Raw genomic sequence first — 21,754 nt, forward strand, 5'->3', positions numbered from 1 at the left:
TTGAACACAAACACAATCGCAAAACTTATAGTCATGATGATATTGTGCGACATTTGTCTCCCCCCTCCCCCTCCCATATATCCAGGCATTGCAATGGGTGTGCTCTAACATCACATGCGTTACCGAGTCCCGAGTAAATACGTACTTTTATCATATGGTTTTTAAGGGAATATTTTGCATGCATCATTGTAGTGCATGAGCAACGTTACACACAGAGCACACAAACTCTCCAATATAAACTGGTACACGCATGGGATACAATATGTCTATGCACAGTGAACCCGATGTATCTAGAGCAAATCATGCACATACAAGTTGTACCGTGACCGCGTGTCGTGACCGAGCAGTGCGCGCTTACAGAATGTCGTCAATCTCGAACAGCTTTTCATTATATTATATTGCGCGCTGTCTTTGGCTTACAGAATGTCGTCAATCTCGAACAACTTTTCATGTGCGCAATCTCGTACAAGTAAAAGCACACCAAATTATCAGGTAACCACACCTGTGCATTGAAGTGAGGTTGGTGATGACTTTGTATTGATACTAGACACAAGTGAATAATTGTCCAAGGTGCTAAAAAAAGGTATCTATCATTGCAAGGTCACCACCTTTCTTGCTTCATGCACAGGTACCTTTCAAGGTTGAGGGAAAACCTGGGTCAAGTTGGCATTGTGAGACCATTTAGGGGACATAGTACCCAGACATCTACCTGGTCCCCTACAACAGTCCCACAATGCACTGCAATGCCAACTTGACCCCATTTTTTTCCTCAACCTGTGAATGGCTAATGTTCTTACTTTACATATATATTATTCAGATATCTCAAAATATTGACTACAGTTTTTCCTTGTGTAACTTGTGTAACAAAATATAATTTTTTTTAGTACATGGTTACAACAAATTCTTCACATATTTACAATAACATTTCTTTTTTTAAAAATTTTCTATCCAAAAAAATCTTTATTTTATTTTTAAAATCATCTGTTTTTCATTCTTTGCTATTTGATATTAACACTTATATTAGTCCCTTTGTTTTATAAATCAAATTAGTTTTTAATGTCTTGTATTCTCTTAACAAAAATGATTTTTTTTCCAGTTTCATCTATGATTGAAGTAAAGTTTCAAACAAGACTTGTATATAAAGACACAACACAATAGGGGAATGTCACAATTGAAGTATTGTTTTAAACAAGGCTTGTAAATAAAGGCACAATACTCAGGGGAATGTCACATGGCCTGAAATGGGGGAAAAACTGAACTAAAAAGGTCTATGAAATATCAATCATTCTAATGGAGCATTTTCCTATTTCATCACATTTGGTTTTAAGCCTACAACTATTGTCTGTTCTAGTGTGAGGCTTACACATTAATTGGGCCAGTATCTTGGCTATTGTTACATCATTAATAGGTCCTTACCCTGAAGTGACGCTATAATCTTAACCCAAACCAGCAACACCAAATAAGGCATGGACAATATTGGACTACAAAGCATACCATAATTGCAATTGCTGATAAAATCAATATAGCAGTATTTTAGAGAGAGAATGACTGTTATTAACATGTGATGTCATCCCTGCCGAGAAGGTCGCATGTGAACATGAAAAACTGGGGGAGACGAATTGGCCGGGAGCGATAATGTAGACTAGAGAGGAGAGAAATGGGAGGCTCCATTGTCCCACCCAGCCTCCATGTCCTGACATCCTCCTCCCCATAACCGTCAACATAAGAATACCATTTGAGCATGGTGATTTGAATTACAAGCATATATATTAACTAGTATATAATACGAACGCATTGAAGAATAGTATCTTTCATAACGTAGTGGCTTTCTTTAATTCTTGAATCCATCTGAATATGTAAAGAAATAAAGTGTCCAGTTAGTCTCTCTAAGGATTATAATAGGAACTTGCAATAAAAAAAAACATCAAAAACCTGAAACAATCTCTGGGCTGATCATAGGGCTTCAGGGCATGGCTAACTCGCAGTTCGAATTAGGATTTAGCTCGACATGTTAGGTTAACGGAGGGAGGAAAACTGGAGAAAAACTTTGGAATCAAGGTAGAGACCTAACAAACTCTACTTAGTACATTGTTGTGTCCAGGAATCGAACTAAAAGGCGGTCAAGGGGAATAGACCTAATTCCCTGTCTTTCCATTTCAGTCCACAAGTCATTCCCTAGAGCATCATTTCTTTGTTTAAAGGTTGTGCATGAGAAGACACATGAATATAGACACAACTCGAACAAAGAATCTTATTCCTAAGAGAATGATACATGGTCTGAAATATAAAAACAGGTGGTCGAAAGTTACCTCGACACTGAGGACGCGCTCTCTGTCTTGAATGTGATTGGTGGTAGCCCTGCATGCTTGAGTTGAAACTGAATTTCATCCTCCTACAATTTATTACAATAAATCTTCAATAAGTCATAAATAGAGTGTATAATAGTGATCTGCCTTCCTATTACAGAACACGTGCCATTCCCAATAGTACCATTTCTTTGTTTAACGGTTGCATGTGAGAAGACACTTGAAAATTGGATAAAAGTCCAACAGACTTTTATTCTCAAGAGAATGACACATGGTCTGAAACAGAAAAGACATTGCACCGAGACAAATTATTGGCAAAACAAAAACGAGTCGAGTTGTATTCACAGTCGTTTATTCTAGAAATAAGAAAGACATGTGATGTGTAAAACAGGTGTACCAATGTTTTGCAGGGATGCCATTGCAATAATATGCAGATACATACTCAGCCTCCTTTGATGCATAAATGCTCAGTATAGTTCTATGGAATCATTGCGATGCTTGATATCTGTATTTATATGATAACTGCATTTTTTTGGGGAGGCTATATTATGTCAATAGCTGATGACCTTTCAGAATCAGAATCTTTATTACCATCAGATAAATAAAAATTAGTAGTTACAAGGTTAGAGTACTAAATAGAGGGTAATTCGATTCCCAGAATAGCTAAAAAGCTAATCGAGCACGTGAGCGAACAGGTTAGATTAACATAATTTAATTTTGATGACATACCGTCCTTGTTGCCTCTTGAACGTTGTATCCAAGAATAGGTATAGTTTCTATAGCAACCACATCCTATTAAAAAACATCAGTACAAATGGTGGAGTTAGTAAACCAATCAATCATCTGTTACACACAGCCAATGACATAATCGCCATCTTAGTCCATCATTATCATTATCATTATTATTGTTATAATAGTTATAATAGTTTATTCCCGAATGCATCGGAAGTGGTCCCCCAATCTTCCGAGCCAGAGTCTCGATCATGTGAAAGATGCTTGACAAAATTCGAACAGTTTACTTTCAATGTGGCAATGTTTTTACACATGGAAAAGAACAAAACATTTTTAAATGATTTATTTTTCTTGCCTCGCTAGCTTTATACGTGTAAAGCACATTGTCTTTGAGGACAAACCAAAGGCGCTTCCATCCATGTCTATTAGTGCGCTTGAATTTTAGGTAACCACTCATCTGACTTCCGCTATCGTGCCCAACAACCTGTGCGATTACAAAAAAAAATATATACTTATTTCAATGAAGGTAGTTACCAGAATCCTAGATTATAAGGCCCCTTTGGATACCAGCTTTTAGCTGCATGGCCTACCCTGTTTAAATAAAGGTTCCATTTATGCAGGGATGAATAAAGATCATAGTCAATGTTGTAGAGATTCCCACAATTCGAATGTTTTGGGTTTTAGTTTTATGTAACCTCTTTTCATTGTTAAACTACCCCCATACCATCACACCCCCACACCCCCACACTGCCCCTCCCCTCAGCTTTCCTGTCACTACTTGATCTTTAGCTTAAAAATTGGATTCTGTAATGATCTATTAATTTTAAATATAGATAGCATATCAGTGTAATGTCCAAATTAGGTTCTAGGATAACTATATTGCTGAAGGGCTGACTTTTATTTTTGGCGCTCCTGAGTTCTGTAATATAAATCATAAGAATTACCCCTGGCAAACTTTGGCCTTATTCATGGTATTTTAGTACAAACACACTTCCTACCTCTGTACAAACTGAAGGTCTGCCAAACGCTTTGGATTTCCTCCTTGCATGACTTTTATTGCCTGGCTTGAATCGATGAAGGATTTCAAATTTTGGCGGTTTCCGGTGAATTCTATCGAGGTCTTCATTAGTCATGCCAATCGGTGATGCTTGAAGACGCTCAAAATCGTTATTACTTTCACTTTTATTTTGTTCTAAAAAAATCCAGATAAGAGAAAATAATGGGATAAATTACGCTTTTGTGGAAAATCGCCAACAGCATGGTCATGTTACAGAATAGACAAAGACAAACACAGAACAAGGGAAAACAGCCCTGCGTAATACAGGATCATATTAAGATATAGGTAAAGCAGACAAAGCCCCAGTATGACTTCCACGAGGTTGCGCAAAAAGTGGTAGCTTGCAGGAACTAAATCGTGGGCTGTTTGGAAACGCCATTTGTCTTTAATGGAAGGAGTCGAATAACCCCCACAAAATAGCCCTAGCTTTGGGCTGGTGAGTAATGTTTGCAGTTCATTCACTTAGAATTACTTAATTCTGCTCAAGACTATTTACCTTTTAACAAAAAATCATAGCAGACTTCACAAACACGAGCCTGTACATAGTCAAGGTATGCTAATGGCGCAAGATTGTCAGAACAAGAGCCACAGACCACCTTAGAGAGAAGCAAACAATACACATTAGAATCATGTCTGTACAAGGGCTGGGCTTGAAAGTTTATGATACTGGAAAAACTGCATAGATGCTTAAAAGTAGTTGAGGAAATCCGGTCAATTTAAATATGGCATTCCAGTGCTAAAGGTCAATCCATTTGAACCCTTCAAAAAAGTCATTTTGACTCTTCATCCTACCGAACCTTCACAGGATAATTTGGATCTAACAAAGGAGCAGTTTAAAAGAAGTCAAATTGCATGACTCTTTCAGTGATCCTCTAAAAACATTTCTTAAAAACCAGAATCTAAAAACCAGAATCTCTGACTGCCTCTTGGCTAATGCATCAGTGGTTTGCTAGAAGAGTCAACCGAACAATGCTACCAAGGTGCGGTACTGTTTTGCCTCATTGTTGAGGTTAAAATGACTACAAAAAGGACTTGTCAAAATGACTTTTTTGAAAAGATGAAAAATGACCCCTTGGATCAAAATAATTCCTGTGGTTTTAATGTTGTTAAAGGCAACTGTCAACTTCAACCATTGTCTTTCCGAAGACAAGGACTTTTTTTAAGGACGATACTTTTTCCAACATGCAACAGCTGTCATGATTACTGTACCTACCTTTCCACATCCTCTGCAGTGATGTCTTCTGTTAGTCACGGTAAAGTTATCTGTACATAACATACACATGGTTACGCGCGCGTCTGGTATCCATACTGGAGCTTTCTCTCCAATCTTACTTTCCTCCTCTACTTCATCCTGAGAAAAAATTAAAGTCCAATAATAAAACTGGGAAAGAGTGAAGAAAATGAGGGGAGTCAAGAGGGTGAATAGTATGGAAAGCTACGATGCTATATTTCTCCGCTGTCTCTCAAGGCTGGGGTCGCTCCTTCAGTTCTCGAAAGAACAGCATATAAGAGTTTGAGGTTGTTTTAATATGTGTTGTTCTCTCCCTTACCACCAGGAAATGTTTCCTCCTGTTTTTATACCTATGGTTTCAATATTATGGAGTAGCTGACAGAGCTCTTCAGCTTGGGCGTTTTTTACACCTCGTGTCATTCCCTAGAGTACCATTTCTCTGTTTAAGGATTGCACATGAGGAGAAACATGAATATGGATACAAAAACAAAAAATGTTGTTCTCAAGAGAATGACATATGGTCTGAAATGCCAACACATTACGCCCAAGGTAAAGAGGTCTACTGATAGCTTTGTCCACCTCCTGGTGCAAGGACGGTAAGTCAAGTAAGTAGCTGATTGACTTACATTATTTGCAACTGCACCCTCTTTGGGCTTCAGGAACGTCTTCTTCTTGTCTGCCAAAGCATTTATTGCATTTCTTAGTTCCTACGAAAATGGGTAACAAATTCGACTTAAGAACTGCAGAGAAAAAACTGGGCTTTGAAAGATAATAATGATGACCTTTGTCATTGTTTTACCTCAATCCATTCATCTCTTTCCGCGGGAGTGCTGAGGTCAAAAAAAATTTTTTTTCCATGAGCTGTGTTATTAAAAGGTGAGAGCGATATTAAGAGCTACTCATTGTAGTACCTTGCTGACAGAGTAAATGACCTCATTTTGCTTATAATGCTGAACTCATTCTTGAAATCTGGAGACTCTGGAAGCGTGACCTGTCAATCAAAAACCCTTATGTCAAGAACTGTGGTAGAAATGAGGATAAAAGAAGATTTCCTTTGCTTGTTGTTTTAGGGATGATTCTATTTAGTGCAGTGCCTACCTACATTTACTCCCTTGAGTCATCATTTCACAACTCTTAAAACTCCAGTATGCGGGCTTACCCTCACTTTAGAGATGGTTAACCAAAGCAGAAATTAGTATAACAAAACAAGCAACTCCTTCATTAGAGGCGAAGCCCTTTCCCTGTTAGTACAGCACAGCTTACCTTCATTCCCAGCAGAGGTAGTTTTTCTTTTAGTTTGTACTGTGTACTACCCACAGGTGCGGTGTAGAGGAGAACATCAGTCAGCTGGCAAGAAAAATGAAAAAATATTGATAAAAATATAATAATACTGAAGGGGTAAACAAATGAAATATATTAGTGAAAAATTGTTTTCAAATTACTGAAAAGGAATGGAATCGGGAAACATTCGGCAAGTAGTAGAAAAACAAATAAGGAATATTTGTGTGTAGTGAGAAAGTCTGCAATAAGCAAAGTAAAAATAATCAGGAAAACTATGAAAATGTGGTCACATTTGCAGTTTGTGGAGAGAAAAAAGTCAATGAATCTAAAACTCTCTAATACCAACACCTACCAAAAAGAAAACTCTTTCTTGCATGCCTTTTCTGCATAACTTTTTCAGAACTCCTTCTTTGATTAGATCCTAAACATACAAAAAATACAACACAGTAAACATGAAAATTTAAAAGGTTTGTTACCTACTGCTTCTATTGCCAGACAACAGTACCTTCCAGGGGCAGATCCAGGAATTTTAGAACGAGGACGGGGGAGTGGGTAGGTGGGGGGGGGGGGGGGGGGGGGTGTGGGGGTTGTAGGGTGACTATTATGAAGGTTTTACAAGGAATGCAAGGAAAATTAAGGGGAGGGGAAATTCTGGATCCTCCCCTGCCTTCTCATTTGCTTATTTCTTTGTAACTTTGGAATTTCTGTTGATTATTTGTTTGAAAGAAAGTAGTTTGGAAATATACGGATATAATCTATAGAGCATGGTGGCGAACAAGGTGAGGATTAAAGGAGAAGTGGAATTAAAGGATTTAGTGGCCTTTTGCAGAAAGTAAGAAAACTTGTAGGGTAATGAAGGAGTTTTCGTAAAAATACTTACGCGACCAGGTTTTACGATCTCTGCATTACCAACAAGCATTTCTTGAATTCTAAGCACTCGCTCAAAGTTATCCTGGAATAATCAAAGAACAGCTATTATTATCAACATATATGATAAGCATAATTCTCGATTCCAGAGCCCTGTCATTCTTACAGTGCATGCTTGATGAAATATTTCTTGCAATATTGATTGAAAAATTCCACTAGCAAAGAAAAGCCCTTGCATATTGCAAGATAACAATTGCAATGATAGTTGATAAAAATGAATATCTCTGGCATTTTGTTGAGGATGTGCAGTAAGAATGACAGAACTCATAAAACAACCATCTTCTTGTGATCTATCATCTTTATCTTCATCAACGCAATCAATACAGATTATCACTAAATTGTCATAATGGTTGCCGTCATCTTCACCATCGACCATCATCATCACTAGCATCATCACAATCAACATAGACATCCTAATCCTCATTGTCATGTATTATTATCACACATTAATAATCATTAAAACCAATTCATAAGTTTTAATTTCTCTTACTGCTCTTTTCATGGACTCGTTGATATGTGTCGCAACCTCTGATACAATGTCTAGAGCAACTACGTAAGAATAATATTATAGTAAATGGTTGTTACTATTAGTAACATCAACACACAGCTATTGTCAAAAACGTTGAATACTGGATACTACATACTGTCTAGTGAGTGTATTCCAAAACACATAATATAGCATGACGTAATAAAAATAAATAATAATTGTTTATTTTGTTTTTAATACAGTCCATATGAAACTTTACAACATATATATAGGTGCTAGCTACATATAGAGAGAAAATTGCTGTCAAATAAATATAAATTTTACTTTTTATTTCAAATTAATGAGAACCACAATATGGCCTATTCAATATTCAATATTTTTAAAAAAAACTGGATTGCATTGTTGAGAGCCAAGCACTCTCATGGCTAAGTCAGCTGTGCTTCATTTCAGTAGGCTCATATTTGGGAGGAGGGGAGTGGGGGGGGGGATAATATTTTTAATGGGTGTACAGTATTTTTACCTTTGATGTCTTTGCATTCATCTGATTCAGGTGGAAGATGCTTCAAGTAATCTAAAAGGTAGAAAAAAATAAGGGACAAAAGGTAATGGACCTCAGGGTTTAATACTAGTTAATACATTTGAAATTAGTTCATGTTCTAACCTTTTAATAATAATCTGTAGCTTGGTATTCTCTGCACTGGCTTCAGCATAAATGATATGAGGAACAGGCCTTTGCATTTCTCACTAGCCTGGAAAAATCAAAGCATGGAAACTTAAAAAACACTAGCTTTGAGAAAATGGGAGTTTGCACTGCTAATACCCTGTAAATGTGCTGCCTCCTCGGGTGGATCCGTAGAAAGGGGTGGAGAGTAAAATTCGGCACTGTCTAAGCTTCACCATTGAATATGCAAAACAAATCCAGAGTTGGTCTAGGAAAAGCTCCCAATGAAATCCCTAAAATATGGTTTCTAATGCTATTTTCTACCTTCTGGGGATATTTTGGACTAAAAAGGTAAAAATAAGGAAGGAGGAAAACCAGAGATAGATATGACTTGTCTGGCAGATAGTTTGTGGTTCCAATTTCGTCAAGTTTCTCTCTTTATTTAAGAATTTTTCTCCAAATTCTCTGTTTCTCCTCCCTCCCCAAAATCTAACAATTCTATTTCACCAGGGTAGCCCCTTCAGTTACTAGAAGATGATAAGGGAGAGAACTGACTCTGCTTACAAACGTCGTTGACTCCAGGAAATGATCATGAGTTCCCAGAGGTGAGACCAGTCAGCTGACATAAGAAGGGAGTGACCCTTTGTAAGGCATGGCTATACAGTATATTGGTTGCTTTTAAACATGTTGCACACCTGAAACTGATGAACAAGCTCAGCAAATTGTGGATTCTCTTTGGTTGTCTCTTGTAGCACATTCATAGCTTTATCATAGTTATTGATGTATGTTGTGTATATCTGGAAAAAAATAAAATACATCATGATCTCCACAATTATTCCTAAAAAGATCTAAATACTCAATTACTGTTTGGCTATAGTTATTTATGGTACTGATGCCCACAAAGTATAAAAGATTCAAAGTTTAAGGGAGATTGACATTGACTCAAAAGATGAAAGTTTCTGGGATGGGGGGAACCAAGAGACATACTTCGACGGCAATTTGCAAATTCCTGCATTTTTGCTGTCATTCTAGCATAGAAGGAGAGTACAAGCAAGGGCAACTACACATGAACTTCCACTAGATTCTCTACTGCTAGATCTAGAGATACTACTAACAATTATTACCTTGAGAAAATGTCCATACTTTTTAACAATATCTCCTATTCGCTCATGTTCATCCCTGGTGATCAAGATAAACATCAATCAAAACTCTACTCTAATGCTTAGCACTTGACCTTAATTCATGATGAGTTTTAGGTAAAATAGTTGTCATTAATAACACTATTTAAATGTACTTTCTTCACACCAACAAGGGTAATAGGGCATTGGAATAATCAAGGGTGGTGTAGTAGTACTGCACTTGGGGACACCTTTGGGGTCTCTGGTTCGATTCCTGGACTTGACATCACATGGCAGCAGATAATTTTATGGTTTCAATTTTGCCTAGTCTCTCCCTCTATTCAAGGGATTTTTACCAAATTATCTGGTTTTCCTCCCTTCGCAAAAACTAACAATTTGAATTCCAATTCAATCTGTGAGTTAGCTTTACCCTGACTTTAATCAGCCCAGAGGTTGTTTTAGTATTCCATAAAATTTGAAGCAAAATAGATAATCCCCTTTTCCAACACACATACACACAGCTGCTAATGTTAAAACAGAACTCTTCATGTGAAATAGGTAAATCTAGAAAGTAACATTTCTCAAAGCCATACCATGTTTTCATTCTTTCTTCTAATTCTTGTAGAAAGTTAGAGTCTAATTGATAAATGTTTCCCAGATCCTTGAATATATCATTTAGAACTGATTCTGGGACAACGTCTGCACTTCTGATGAGACCATAGCAGTCCTGGCATCATCAAAGAAATAGGTTGTATTAATTTTATATTTGTTGTTAATACTCTATTGCACTTACTCTCCAATCTCCAAAACAATGCAATCTTGGATGCATTAATTAAAAAATAATATGTTATTGCACCTCACAAAAGAATTTATTAATCTGAAAGTAAGCTTGAAGGAATTTTACATTAAGGTGTAAGGTGCAACACTTATTGTCATATGAGGATGACACTATCAAAATTGGCATGTTGGACATACAAAAATAGCATTTTAGATGCCATTGTTCTGCTTGTCACTGAGATTTCCCATACAAGTGGGGAAACATAATGCACTTTGACTCATAAACAGCTTCTGGATTAGATCATTGTAATTGGATGGTTCCAAGCATAAGTCACATAATGTATCTTTACCTCATAACACAGAGTAAGTGCATTAACAAAGGTCTTCTCAGTTGAAAGAATTTCATGAGCAATAAAACATGTTTTCTTCTTTGGAGGGCCAGTGGGCTGCAAAAAGAAGGCATGTTTAATTAATTTTCTGCAAGATCTTTCAATGGTCAGTATTATCAACCATGTCACCACGCATTGCTCTTAGCATCAGCACGACTAACATCATCATCATCTTCAAAATAAAAAGCATGATCAACATACTTTACTAACTTCAACATTATGTGTCCTTACTAACGAATGAAAGGCATCCAGTTGAGGAGAATTTCTTACCACTACAAACATCATCATTCATTGGACATCATGGTCATTGTCGTCATCATCATCATCATCATCATCACCACCACCACCACCACCACCATCATCATCCTTACTGCTATTACTACAGCAGTTTTTCTTTGACTTTGAAAAGCTCACAGCACAAACACAGACATGACACTGCAAGGCATATGCCAGACCATTCACATTGAGTTAGAAAACCAAAACACAGTACAAATACAGTACAAACATGGTCACACTAAGGTCATTATAGCACTGCCTGAATGATTGCTGCAAGGCACTCACACAGCACAGAGCTTTTCATTCAAATACAAAAATTGCTCTATCATCAGGATCGGTACCTCAGGATCACTATCACCATAACCACCTCCATGATCATCATCATCATCATCACTACTCTGTTTAAATATCTAACTACAAACAAAAGACAAGAATGATGACTGGATACCTCTTACCTCTGGTGGCTTTTCTTCTTCAGATTCAGACTCAGAACTTTCAGATTGTAAGAAAGTTGATGAACAAACCGATTCTGAGGAATTTAACAAGTCCACTTATAAGAATGTTCTTGGTAAAAGAAGTCATGGTAAAAGTAAAGCAGTTAAAAGGGAGAAATAGAAGTGACTAAAGGCATATATTTATTAATTTTCCCTGTGCTTTTCGAATTTAATGATAACTTTAATATTCATACTGCTCATATTTCATATGCATAATATGTTCACATAATTTTTTAGCTAGTCGGCACATAGGTCTGATTGATACTTCAATGAAGAAAGTTAGAATTCTTCCAACAAATATGCACTCCCACCCAAATATTTTATGAATGGGATCAAAGAGAAGATTACTGGCTACTAGAGCCTTCAAACCTTCAAAATGTTATCAATACCCTGAAACAGCTTCTGGGTTGATCAAAGTCAGGGCATGAATTGCTCATAGATTGAAATTGAGTGTTTGAGGTTTTGTGAGGGGTGGTAGGTCAGAGAAACACCCTTGAATCAACAGAGACCTAATAGTTAAGTTTATTAGTACCTTTTGTACTATTTAGTATTACCCTCAATACATAGAGGCTTTGTTATCATTATCATTATCATTATCATTATCATTATCATATTATTATTATCATTATCATATTATCATTATCATTAATAAACTTTATTCACCCATTTGATGCCAAGTCTGGGAATCAAACCCGAGACCACAGAGGTGTGATTTGAGCTTGCACTACCACTAAAGCATATACCCTTAGTGACTCACCCAATGTTTATTATGCTTACCTGGTTTTGATGGGGCAAAGCTAGTCCTGTTCACATACGGCGGTGGAGGTCTAGGAGGGGCTGAATGATTTTTCACTTCTGGAGCAGCAGTTGCTTCATGTTCTTTGTCTATAAGGGGAGAAACACCAGGAGCTTTTGGTCTAGGCGGTGCAGGCCGCTTTGGTTTTGGAGATGATTTCGACTGATCCTTGTGTGGTGAAGGAGGTGGAAGCACTTCTTCTATCATTTCAGGTGATCCATCTGCTTCCCTGTGCCTTGGTTTTGGCTGCAGTATCACCCTAGGTATAGCCTCAGAGTTCTGCTGTGTATTTCCAGCTATTGTCCTTGGTATCGGCACAGGTACAGGCTTGAAATCTTTATCTTCTTCTCCACTCATAGAATCTTTGTTTTCATTTATGGACCCCTCTGTGATACTTTTCCGTGGTGGTTTAGGAGGAGCATGTTTGAAAGACAATGGAAGTTGATTTCTGGATGTTAAAACCGAAGATCTACTAGAACGACTAAGTCCTCCTTCCTCCAGCGAGGTCAAATCTGAAGATGGCTCGGATTCTTTTGCCACAGGATTACTAGGAACAGAGTACACAGATTCCTCTTCACATTCAGAAGGCTGTCTCACTCTTTCTGTTTCGGCATGCATCTCCCTTGGAACAGAAACGGCAGGAGTTGGAACTGAGTACATCCCTTCCTCTTCTTCTGATCCAGAAGAGTGCTCTGTCCTTGATCCTCTATGAACAGTAGAAGATGTAGGGACAGAATACACACCTTCTTTTTCTTCTGAACCAGTTGTAGACCTTAATCTTGGCGGCACCTGGTACACAGCTTCTGTAGATTCTTCTCTCACTAATGACTGAGGAACATGATATTCAGACTCAAAAACTGGAGAAGCCTGAGTGGGAGAAGCCTGAGTAGTAGTTGTTGTTCTGAGAGCCTTGGGTACGACGTAGGTATCATCATTTTCAGAAGATTCAGTAGAATTTCTTGATCTAGGCACAACATAGGTCTGCTCTGCTACAGTCTTTGATCTGGGCTTAGGTTTAGGTACTTGATACTCTGATTCAGACTTTCGTTCAAGGGAACCTATTGACGATGACCGCGATATACGAACTATCTTTTTGTCCGATGTATGTGAATGAAACGAACTACGTCGTGGAACTTCATAGATACTGGGGCTTCCGTTTTCTTGGCTTTTATCTACTTCAGTGCGTAAAATGACATTTTCATATCCTGGAAATGGCTTTTGTAGGACACACTGTTGTGAATTTTGTGAAGGCTCAGGCAGCACTTCTTTATTTGATGCATTAAGTACGACGCTTTCATATGGTGCAACAGGCTTTGATTGTGTTTTTTCTTCTTTGCAGTTTTCTTCTATTTGTGATTCAACCAATGGTTTACTGACTGTTATAGTTTCAGTTTCTGTATTATTGCTCTTTGCTAGTTTCTTGAGGCGACTTGGCCTTCTTGGTCTAATGGGCTCATTTAGAGAAAAAGGGTCCTTCTTCTGATTAAAAAGTTCTGTTTTTGAAGATATGGTTTCCTTTTGAGAAACACTTTCAAGAATTTCTTCTTCACTCATTTCCCCATTTTTCTCTGGTTTTGCCTGATCCTCAATATCCATTTGAATGTCCTTATCTCTTGAACTGTTTGCCGTAAAGACAAGTTTTTCAGAATCTGTTTCTGTAGGAACATCTTGCTTGGAAGATAACACACCACGTTGATCTGTGTCAGTTGCTATTCCCTGCACCTCTTCCATGCTAGTCTGGGTTTTATTTATTTGCCTTGAAAGTTCCTGTTCTGCTGCTGTTTTAATCATTCCTTCCTGAAGTAATGAATTTTCTTCTTTTGTTAAGCTACTCGGCTGCTCAAGAGAAGCTTCATAAAAACCTTCAAGTTTTGATTCATTTTGTTGCAGAGCATCTGCAATTGTTTCTTCTTTCACTTCTTTCTTCTCGTTTATTTGATCCTCACACTGTTTGTCTTCTGTCATCGCATCTTTATCCACATCTACAGTTTCCTCCCTTTCTCCTTTTTCTAAGTTTTCTACTCCTGGTACTGAATCAGGCTTTGATTCATTTTGTCTCAGAGCATCTGCAATTGTTTCTTCTTTTGCTTCTTCCTTCTTGTTTATTTCATCCTCACACTGTTTCTCTTCTGTCATCGCATCTTTATCCACATCTACAGTTTCCTCCTTTTCTCCTTCTTCTAAGTTCTCTACTCCTGATACTGAATCAGGCTTTGATTCATTTTGTCTCAGAGCATCTGCAATTGTTTCTTTTTTCGCTTCTTCCTTCTCGTTTATTTCATCCTCACACAGTTTGTCTTCCGTCATCGCATCTTTATCTACATCTACAGTTTCCTCTCTTTCTTCTTCTTCTAAGTTCTTTACTCCTGGTACTGAATCAGGCTTTGATTCATTTTGTTGCAGAGCATCTGCAATTGTTTCTTTTTTCGCTTCTTCCTTCTTGTTGATTTCATCCTCACACTGTTTGTCTTCTGTCATCGCATCTTTATCCACATCCTTCCTTTCTCCTTCTTCTAAACTCTCTACTCCTGGTACTGAATCATTCTGGTTATGCTTCTCTTCATCTACAGCTAGCTCAACCTCTTTAGGGATTATCTCAAGAATTTCATCAGTGTCTAATTGTTGCACATCACTTTGTTCAACTCCAGTAATGGCTTCTGACTTATCCTGCTCGCTAGAGTTTTCTTCACCTACTGCAGTTTCTTCACTCAAATGAGACTCGTTTTCATCACAAACTGCAGATTCATCTACTTGCTGTACTTCCTCCTTCTCTAGAGACTCATCAACACCAATTATTTTTTCATCTTCACCCACAGTCCTGTTGCTGTTGTCAACCAAAGATGAACAACTGATTTCATTATAAGTTTCAATTTTTTTCTCAGTGGAGTCTTCTACTGCCATATCTATTGGCATGATCTCCTCAAGGTGTTCTGTTGTTTGAGTAAGGCTTGTTGTATCTCTGTTAAATAATGATTGTCTATTCTCAAAGTCATCACCTTCAAGATGCCCGTTTGCCATAATTTCTCCACCTTCAGCTGTATCCGTAGTTTTTTCTTCTGGAACCTCTAGACTCTTTTCTTCAACCTCTAAGCTCAATTCACTAGCAAATGGCAATTCCTTGCACAATTCAGCACCTCTCAAACTATCCATATTTTCTAACGAAACAGAAAGAGAAGGTTCATTTGCTTCCTCTACTACTTCCTTACCTTTGTCTTCATTTTGAACATCTACAACTCTTTCACTGTGTTCGTCTATCCTGACATCATTATCAGTACGGTTTCCAGTAAAACTTTCTTCACTTCTAACAATATCATCTTTTTCTATATCCTTTTTTTCATTAGCATTATCTAAAATGTCTTGTTTAAAAATAGTTATTGATTCTTTATCGTCTTTAAAAATTTCTTCATTTAGTGTTCTATTATCTTTGTCATCTCGAGAAAAACCATTTGAAATTTCACCATTTTCAGACAAATCCTCAGCTAATGACGAACTCTGAGGCTGTAGTTCATGTGTTTCATTTTCTTCTTCCAATTCTGTATTTCCCACAGTTTGTTTCATAACACATTCTCCAGGTTTTTTGGTATCAAGTTGTAAAGTTCCTTTTCCTTCCATGCTTATGTCTTTTGTAAAGTTATCAACTGTTTTCTCTATCTTCTCCACTTCATCCTTTTTCTCCAGCCTAATCCTAAATGGCCCAGTTAATGATCTTTTACCTTTTGTCTCTACATTCTCAACATTATCCTCAGTCATATTTTCAGGCTTCCACGAACCAGTTTTCGGTAAAGTTGCTGATTTTTCCTTTCTTGTTACTATCGAGGATTTCACAGGCCTGATTGGTTTTGGAGGTACAGGGGGTTTTGGTTTCCTAGGTAATGATGATGATTTACTCGGAGGAGGTGGTCTCCGAGGTGGTGTTTTTGGGCTTCCAGGAGATGATGCAGCAGGTGTAGGTCTAGTTACTGGAGAAGGTCTTTTAGGTATGATTCTTTTCTGAGGTACTTTAGTTTCAAGAGAAGGTGATGATGGATGATATGGTGTAGGTCTAGGTGGTGGTTTCCTGGTAATTGTTGGCTTTTCAGTGGGTAGTGGCTTTGAAGGTTTAGGATGGACTACTGCTGGGTTATTAACATGCATTGAAAATGTTGACTTGTGTTGAAGTTGAGGACTTATCTGTTTTTTTTCTAGAGGCTTCTTTCTTCTTGGTGGTGGAACTGGTTTCGTTTTACCTTCTCCAGCCATTCTAACACAAGAAGTAACATACTGTAAGTGATTCATTTACAAAAAGATAAGTAGGCTTACATTGGTACGGCACCTGGGGGTCTGCAGATTTCTGGATTTGCCTTCAAAATTTAAGACTCTCCCCTCCACCCTCAGGCCAAACATTTTAACATCCAGCTCTATCTAGAATACTAACAATGTTGCAAACCATTTAAGTCCTAGAATTTATATATTGATACAGTACAGTATGTTTCCAGAGCAAGGGATCAACCTATTTACAAGTATTTGCTACCTACTCCTCCCCCGAAAATACAATTCATCCCCTCCCTTCCCCTCCATAGCCAAATAAATAACAGCTTCTAATGATGTAGGAGCCTACAGTGTATTATTGGAAAGTCATGATCTAACAATAAACTGACCTTTGCTCTCATTAGTCATGATTGATCATATGATCTATTGCTCAGTTTGTAAAACAATTAATAAGTAATACATTTGTAAAACAAAAAAAGTAAAACAATTTGAGGGGGAAGGGCATTATGTGACATTTTTAGGGCAAATTAAATATTGTTCAAAATTCAAAATCTTCAAAGAAATTGTTCCCCATAGTGTTCTAAATCTTTGCAATTTTTTATCTCACTCTGCTGTTGGGATTCCTAAGTTAGCAAAGAGAGGAAAGACCTTGGGAAGAGAGTAGGGAGAAAAAAGCAAAATTTGAGAGGTTACATCTGCTAAAACATTCTTAGCTTTTTACTCTCGTTCTGCTGTTGAGATCCCTATGCTAGAAAAGGGAGGGAAGAGCTTCGACAGAGAAGGGGAGTGAAAAGGAAATAAGAGAAGGTAATTCTTCTTTTTCATTGTGAACATGTATTACTTTGATCTAGCCCATGTTTTCTTACCAGGTTCATCCAAATCTGACAAAAATAATGTACCAGTACCATGTACAATGTACCAATTATTTTGGGATAGAAATTAGAAATCATTTTTAATTTGTAAATTTTTCAATAATTAAAAACATATATTACAAGGCTATCAATAATAGCTGGTCAGTCACTGCTGATGATGATTGGTGAAATTAGTTTTAGCATGGTCGCACCTCATATCTGGCTCAACATTACTGGTCAAAATGACCAGCAAGGCAACCAGTTCTGGCCAGATTTTGACCTATAACAAGCCATTATTTTTAGCCCTGTATCAAATGGTGTGGATTTCCTAATGCATGTAGATGTATAGAATGATCCACACAGTATAAATGAAATAAAAAAATCAAGAAGCATGTCAAATGTTGCTTTAGCAAGGAGCTTAACAAGGAAAAATATTAATATTAAGAAAAACATCAAGTTTTACTTACTTTTTCTCGTCACCCATTCCTGGCCCTAAAAAGCATCAATATATAATATTAATGGTTGTGGATTTTGATTATTGGATGGCGATAGGTTTCCAAGGGCTTAACATAATGGGTGGTTAGTCACTGGTCATGATGATTGCCCAAGAGAGTTTTAGCTTGGTCATGCCAGTTCTTGTTTCTGGCCCAAGGTTACTGGTATTTGACCAGACAAAATTCAATTCTAGCCAGAGATTGTCTGATGTCTCGCCATTTCGTAAGCCCTGTTTCCCTAGCAACGAGAAGACAAATTAGTCTGTTCAACAAAGCTTAGGATGGGCATAATGTAACTTAATTTAAAATATCTTAGTTCTAATTATAAGCCCTGCAAGAAAATACAAATTAATAGTAGATTTTAGGCTTTTGAGGTATATTCATTTTGAGGTATTCATGATAGAAAAAGTAACTTTATGGATTTCACATGTTTATATTGTTTATAAAAGATGATGTTTTGACTGCAGCTGTGGCAGTCTTCTTTCCAAACATCATGTTTTTTAAACACTTTAAAAACTGTAAAAACTGTTTAAGTATATTTTTTAAACTCTACATTAAACCTACAAAAAACAATGATTTCTTTACATCTACAACAACAACAGATTACATTGTGTTTGAGATAATAGCAAAGCATTTTTCTCCAATAACCCATATCATTAACAATGTATGCCAATTTTCTTTCTTTCTCTTTTAAGCTTTCCTTTGTAATATAACTACATCAATTATGTTTACTTAAAACCCCCTTTTCAGGAAAAATCACTAAAATTTCAATGCCCCCTATTTTCTCACAGAGGTCCCCTTCAATATAATTTAATCTATTTCATCAAAAGTCGTGTAGGATCAGTTAAATTTCCAAAAAATGTCAAGTTAAAGCTTGTAAGATTTAATCCTCTTACTAGATAAATTAAATCATTCATTAAGCCCTTTATATTAAAAGAGGATTTCCCAGGCACAGCTAGCTTGTCTGACAATCCTTTTAATTTAGCATTCATCAATTTATAACATTGATATAATCTGCAAATTCAATTGGAATGTAGAAAAACTACAAAAATATGAAACATTTAGTAGAGTGCATACCATCTCCCTGAAAAACTTTGTAAATCCCTCCCTGAAACCTTGTTTACACTTGCAATTTTTGCTGCGATTTTTTTGCAATATTGTCCATAATAAATAATGGTAAAGAATTTACTTGTAAAGTTTTTTTCAGGATACCAATATTTTCCTAGACGAATGTCTCTTTTGAAGGAAAAGACAAAAGATTTCATATTTCCGAAAATTGCCACTAAAATCGCAGCAAAAATTGCCAGAGTAAACGGGGCTTGATATTGCACAAATTTGCACAAATTAGTAAGTCCAGTAGACCTAGGTAGACTGTAGACCAACAAAAATTTGTACTAATTTCAACAATTTTGTTAAATTTTTAACAGATATATTCTTCGTTTGCAATAGAATCTGTCATAGCCGCCATGTTGGAAGAATTTGACAAAAGATTTTTAAATGAATTCTTTTGTTATATCTTCCAACATGGCAGACATCCCTTTTGTTTTCGTGCTCTCTTGGGATTGATTGCAAACCAAGAATAATGGTATGCACTCTATATACACAGCATTTCAAATTAATGGCCAGTCATCAGACTATGTCCGGCCAGAATCATAACTTGTCTGGTCAAATTTTTGCCCTCTGCTCGTTATGTTAACCAGTCATGTTAAACCAGAAACAAGGTATATATGTCTAAGCTGAAACAAACTCAATCAGGTCATCATCACTGGCCACTAAACAATCATTATTTTTGGTCTTGTATACACATCTCTACAGTGTATACAATGTAGTAAGCTAAAATATTACAAACACTTGAAAGATCTACAGCAATAACTAAACCAAAAAAAAAAAACCAAAAATAATTCTCTAAAGTTTTTAAAAAAGGCTGATAATTAATTTATTTATGAAAGCTTTATGTTTTCTAATACAAAAATCTCTTAAAATTGAAGTGAGCAGTTAGCCTGAAAACCGTAGTTCTTTTCATGAAAGTAACGTCGAATATGTACGTAAGAGTGCATAGTCCATATTTAATATTTACATGACCTAACATTTCATGGCTGTCAAAATGGGATAAAAAAAACGATGAAGCTTTAACTCTATATTATTATCAAAAGCTTTCGGTTTTTCGATATATACCTGATTCAGTCTCAATTAAAAATTATTGAAATAACAATCTGAAGCAAACAGGCTACAGAAAGGCATCCTTTAAAACCGGTTTTAGCTTGCAATTATGAAATAAAACAAGAAAACCGTATATCCTTATTGATCATCCTTTTTATTGCAGTATGATATTTACTGAAGCATACAGTTCTGTATTTATACCTGATATCGATGTTAAAGTCCTTTCTTCGCGAACTCTTTTCTTTTCTCTCTCCATAGAGGATGACTTGGACATAAAAGCTACATAAAAACAGAAGGAAAAGACCAAGGATTAAGATCAAAGCCCAAGCACGCGTCGAGAACAAGTACGACAGACTTGTTTGGAGCGCTTCCAATAAAAGGCGCATTTTAGCGGAAATGGAACTTATTTAAATATATTCAATATGAATGAATTGTCTTTGAAGACACAATAGTAACTATCGAAGTCACGTCATATCTATGTCAAGATTCTTAAATTATAAAGTAAGGATTTGATAAATATTCAGGTAATGATTGGATCGAGTTTACTGCAACACCACCCCCTTGAATGCCTAAGAGTGACGGCATTTCACTTGACACAGATTCAGTAAAACATCATTCATTCTTAATACATCTCACCTTCATAATTTTTTGCCTTTTCTCTGACATTCATAGTGACCTAAGATAGACGCAGCTCAATAGCAACAAAAGCGTTTCGTGTAGTTTTGCATTGCTTGTTGCGTAAAGATCCTGTAATCCAGCCTTTCCTTTCGATATTCTTCCTTATATAAAAATATGTTTAATGAAAGGCACTACTTCCTGTGGTCATGTGATTGTTTGGGTCAACACCGCTGACTTTCTGTACTTGAGACTGCAAGTACACCATACCCCAACCTACCCCTCCCTCCAAACTCTCATTACTTGAGACTGCAAGTACACCATCCCCCAACCTACCCCTCCCTCCAAACTCTCATTACCTTTTTAACCCTTCCGCTAACGTAAGCTTTCGTTTAAGTTTCCTGCGTGGAGTATCCTCAATCAAATATCCAATCCAGACTGTATTATTGATCAGCTTTTGAGTGATCTCATTTCCATCTCATTCATCCTTTTTCATTCCCAGTAAATTTGACTTCTTCTGGACTTTGACAGGGCGAGAGAGAGGGAAGTTTTTTCAAAACAAACTTCCTTATTTGCTTATTTTTTCTCTCTGCTTTCGATTGTATTCCAAAAACCAAAAAACAAGATAAAGCCAATGACATTTTCCAATTTTGTTTTATTTTTTTTTCGTGCTCAACATGAAAATGAAAATAGAACTGCAAAAGCATGAGAAAAACATAAACAGTCTGAATATTTGAGATTACACCATGATTTACATCAAAATCATTTATATACTAAATCATTTAAAATATATACACCTATTTCAGAAATCGTTGTCGCACCAAAAGCCTCAAGCAACAAGCCAAGACCGCAGA

The 21,754-nt window shown here is 36.7% G+C and overlaps 1 protein-coding gene across 1 annotated transcript; it reads right to left on the reverse strand.

Annotated features, from left to right (window-relative positions):
- Nucleotides 1-840: 840 nt before the first annotated feature.
- LOC116295619 (uncharacterized) lies at nucleotides 841-21,081 on the reverse strand. Its single transcript, XM_031703496.2, has 25 exons — nucleotides 20,922-21,081; nucleotides 20,487-20,564; nucleotides 18,099-18,123; nucleotides 12,514-16,772; nucleotides 11,698-11,771; nucleotides 10,928-11,023; nucleotides 10,394-10,527; nucleotides 9,807-9,861; nucleotides 9,378-9,479; nucleotides 8,683-8,770; nucleotides 8,542-8,592; nucleotides 8,025-8,083; nucleotides 7,488-7,559; nucleotides 6,960-7,028; nucleotides 6,590-6,673; nucleotides 6,238-6,317; nucleotides 6,126-6,156; nucleotides 5,953-6,033; nucleotides 5,309-5,446; nucleotides 4,592-4,691; nucleotides 4,037-4,230; nucleotides 3,394-3,522; nucleotides 3,036-3,098; nucleotides 2,310-2,392; nucleotides 841-1,848 (listed from the first exon to the last, which is right to left on the reverse strand). Exons 1-25 carry the CDS (start codon nucleotides 20,953-20,955, stop codon nucleotides 1,812-1,814), a joined length of 6,216 nt encoding a protein of 2,071 aa, XP_031559356.2. The 5' UTR covers nucleotides 20,956-21,081; the 3' UTR covers nucleotides 841-1,811.
- Nucleotides 21,082-21,754: the final 673 nt, after the last annotated feature.

This window comes from Actinia tenebrosa, unplaced genomic scaffold (assembly GCF_029948245.1).
Source record: "Actinia tenebrosa isolate PJP-AT-01 unplaced genomic scaffold, QUT_ActTen_1.0 PGA_scaffold7__59_contigs__length_16204524, whole genome shotgun sequence".
In the NCBI taxonomy this organism is placed as follows: Eukaryota; Metazoa; Cnidaria; class Anthozoa; order Actiniaria; family Actiniidae; genus Actinia; species Actinia tenebrosa.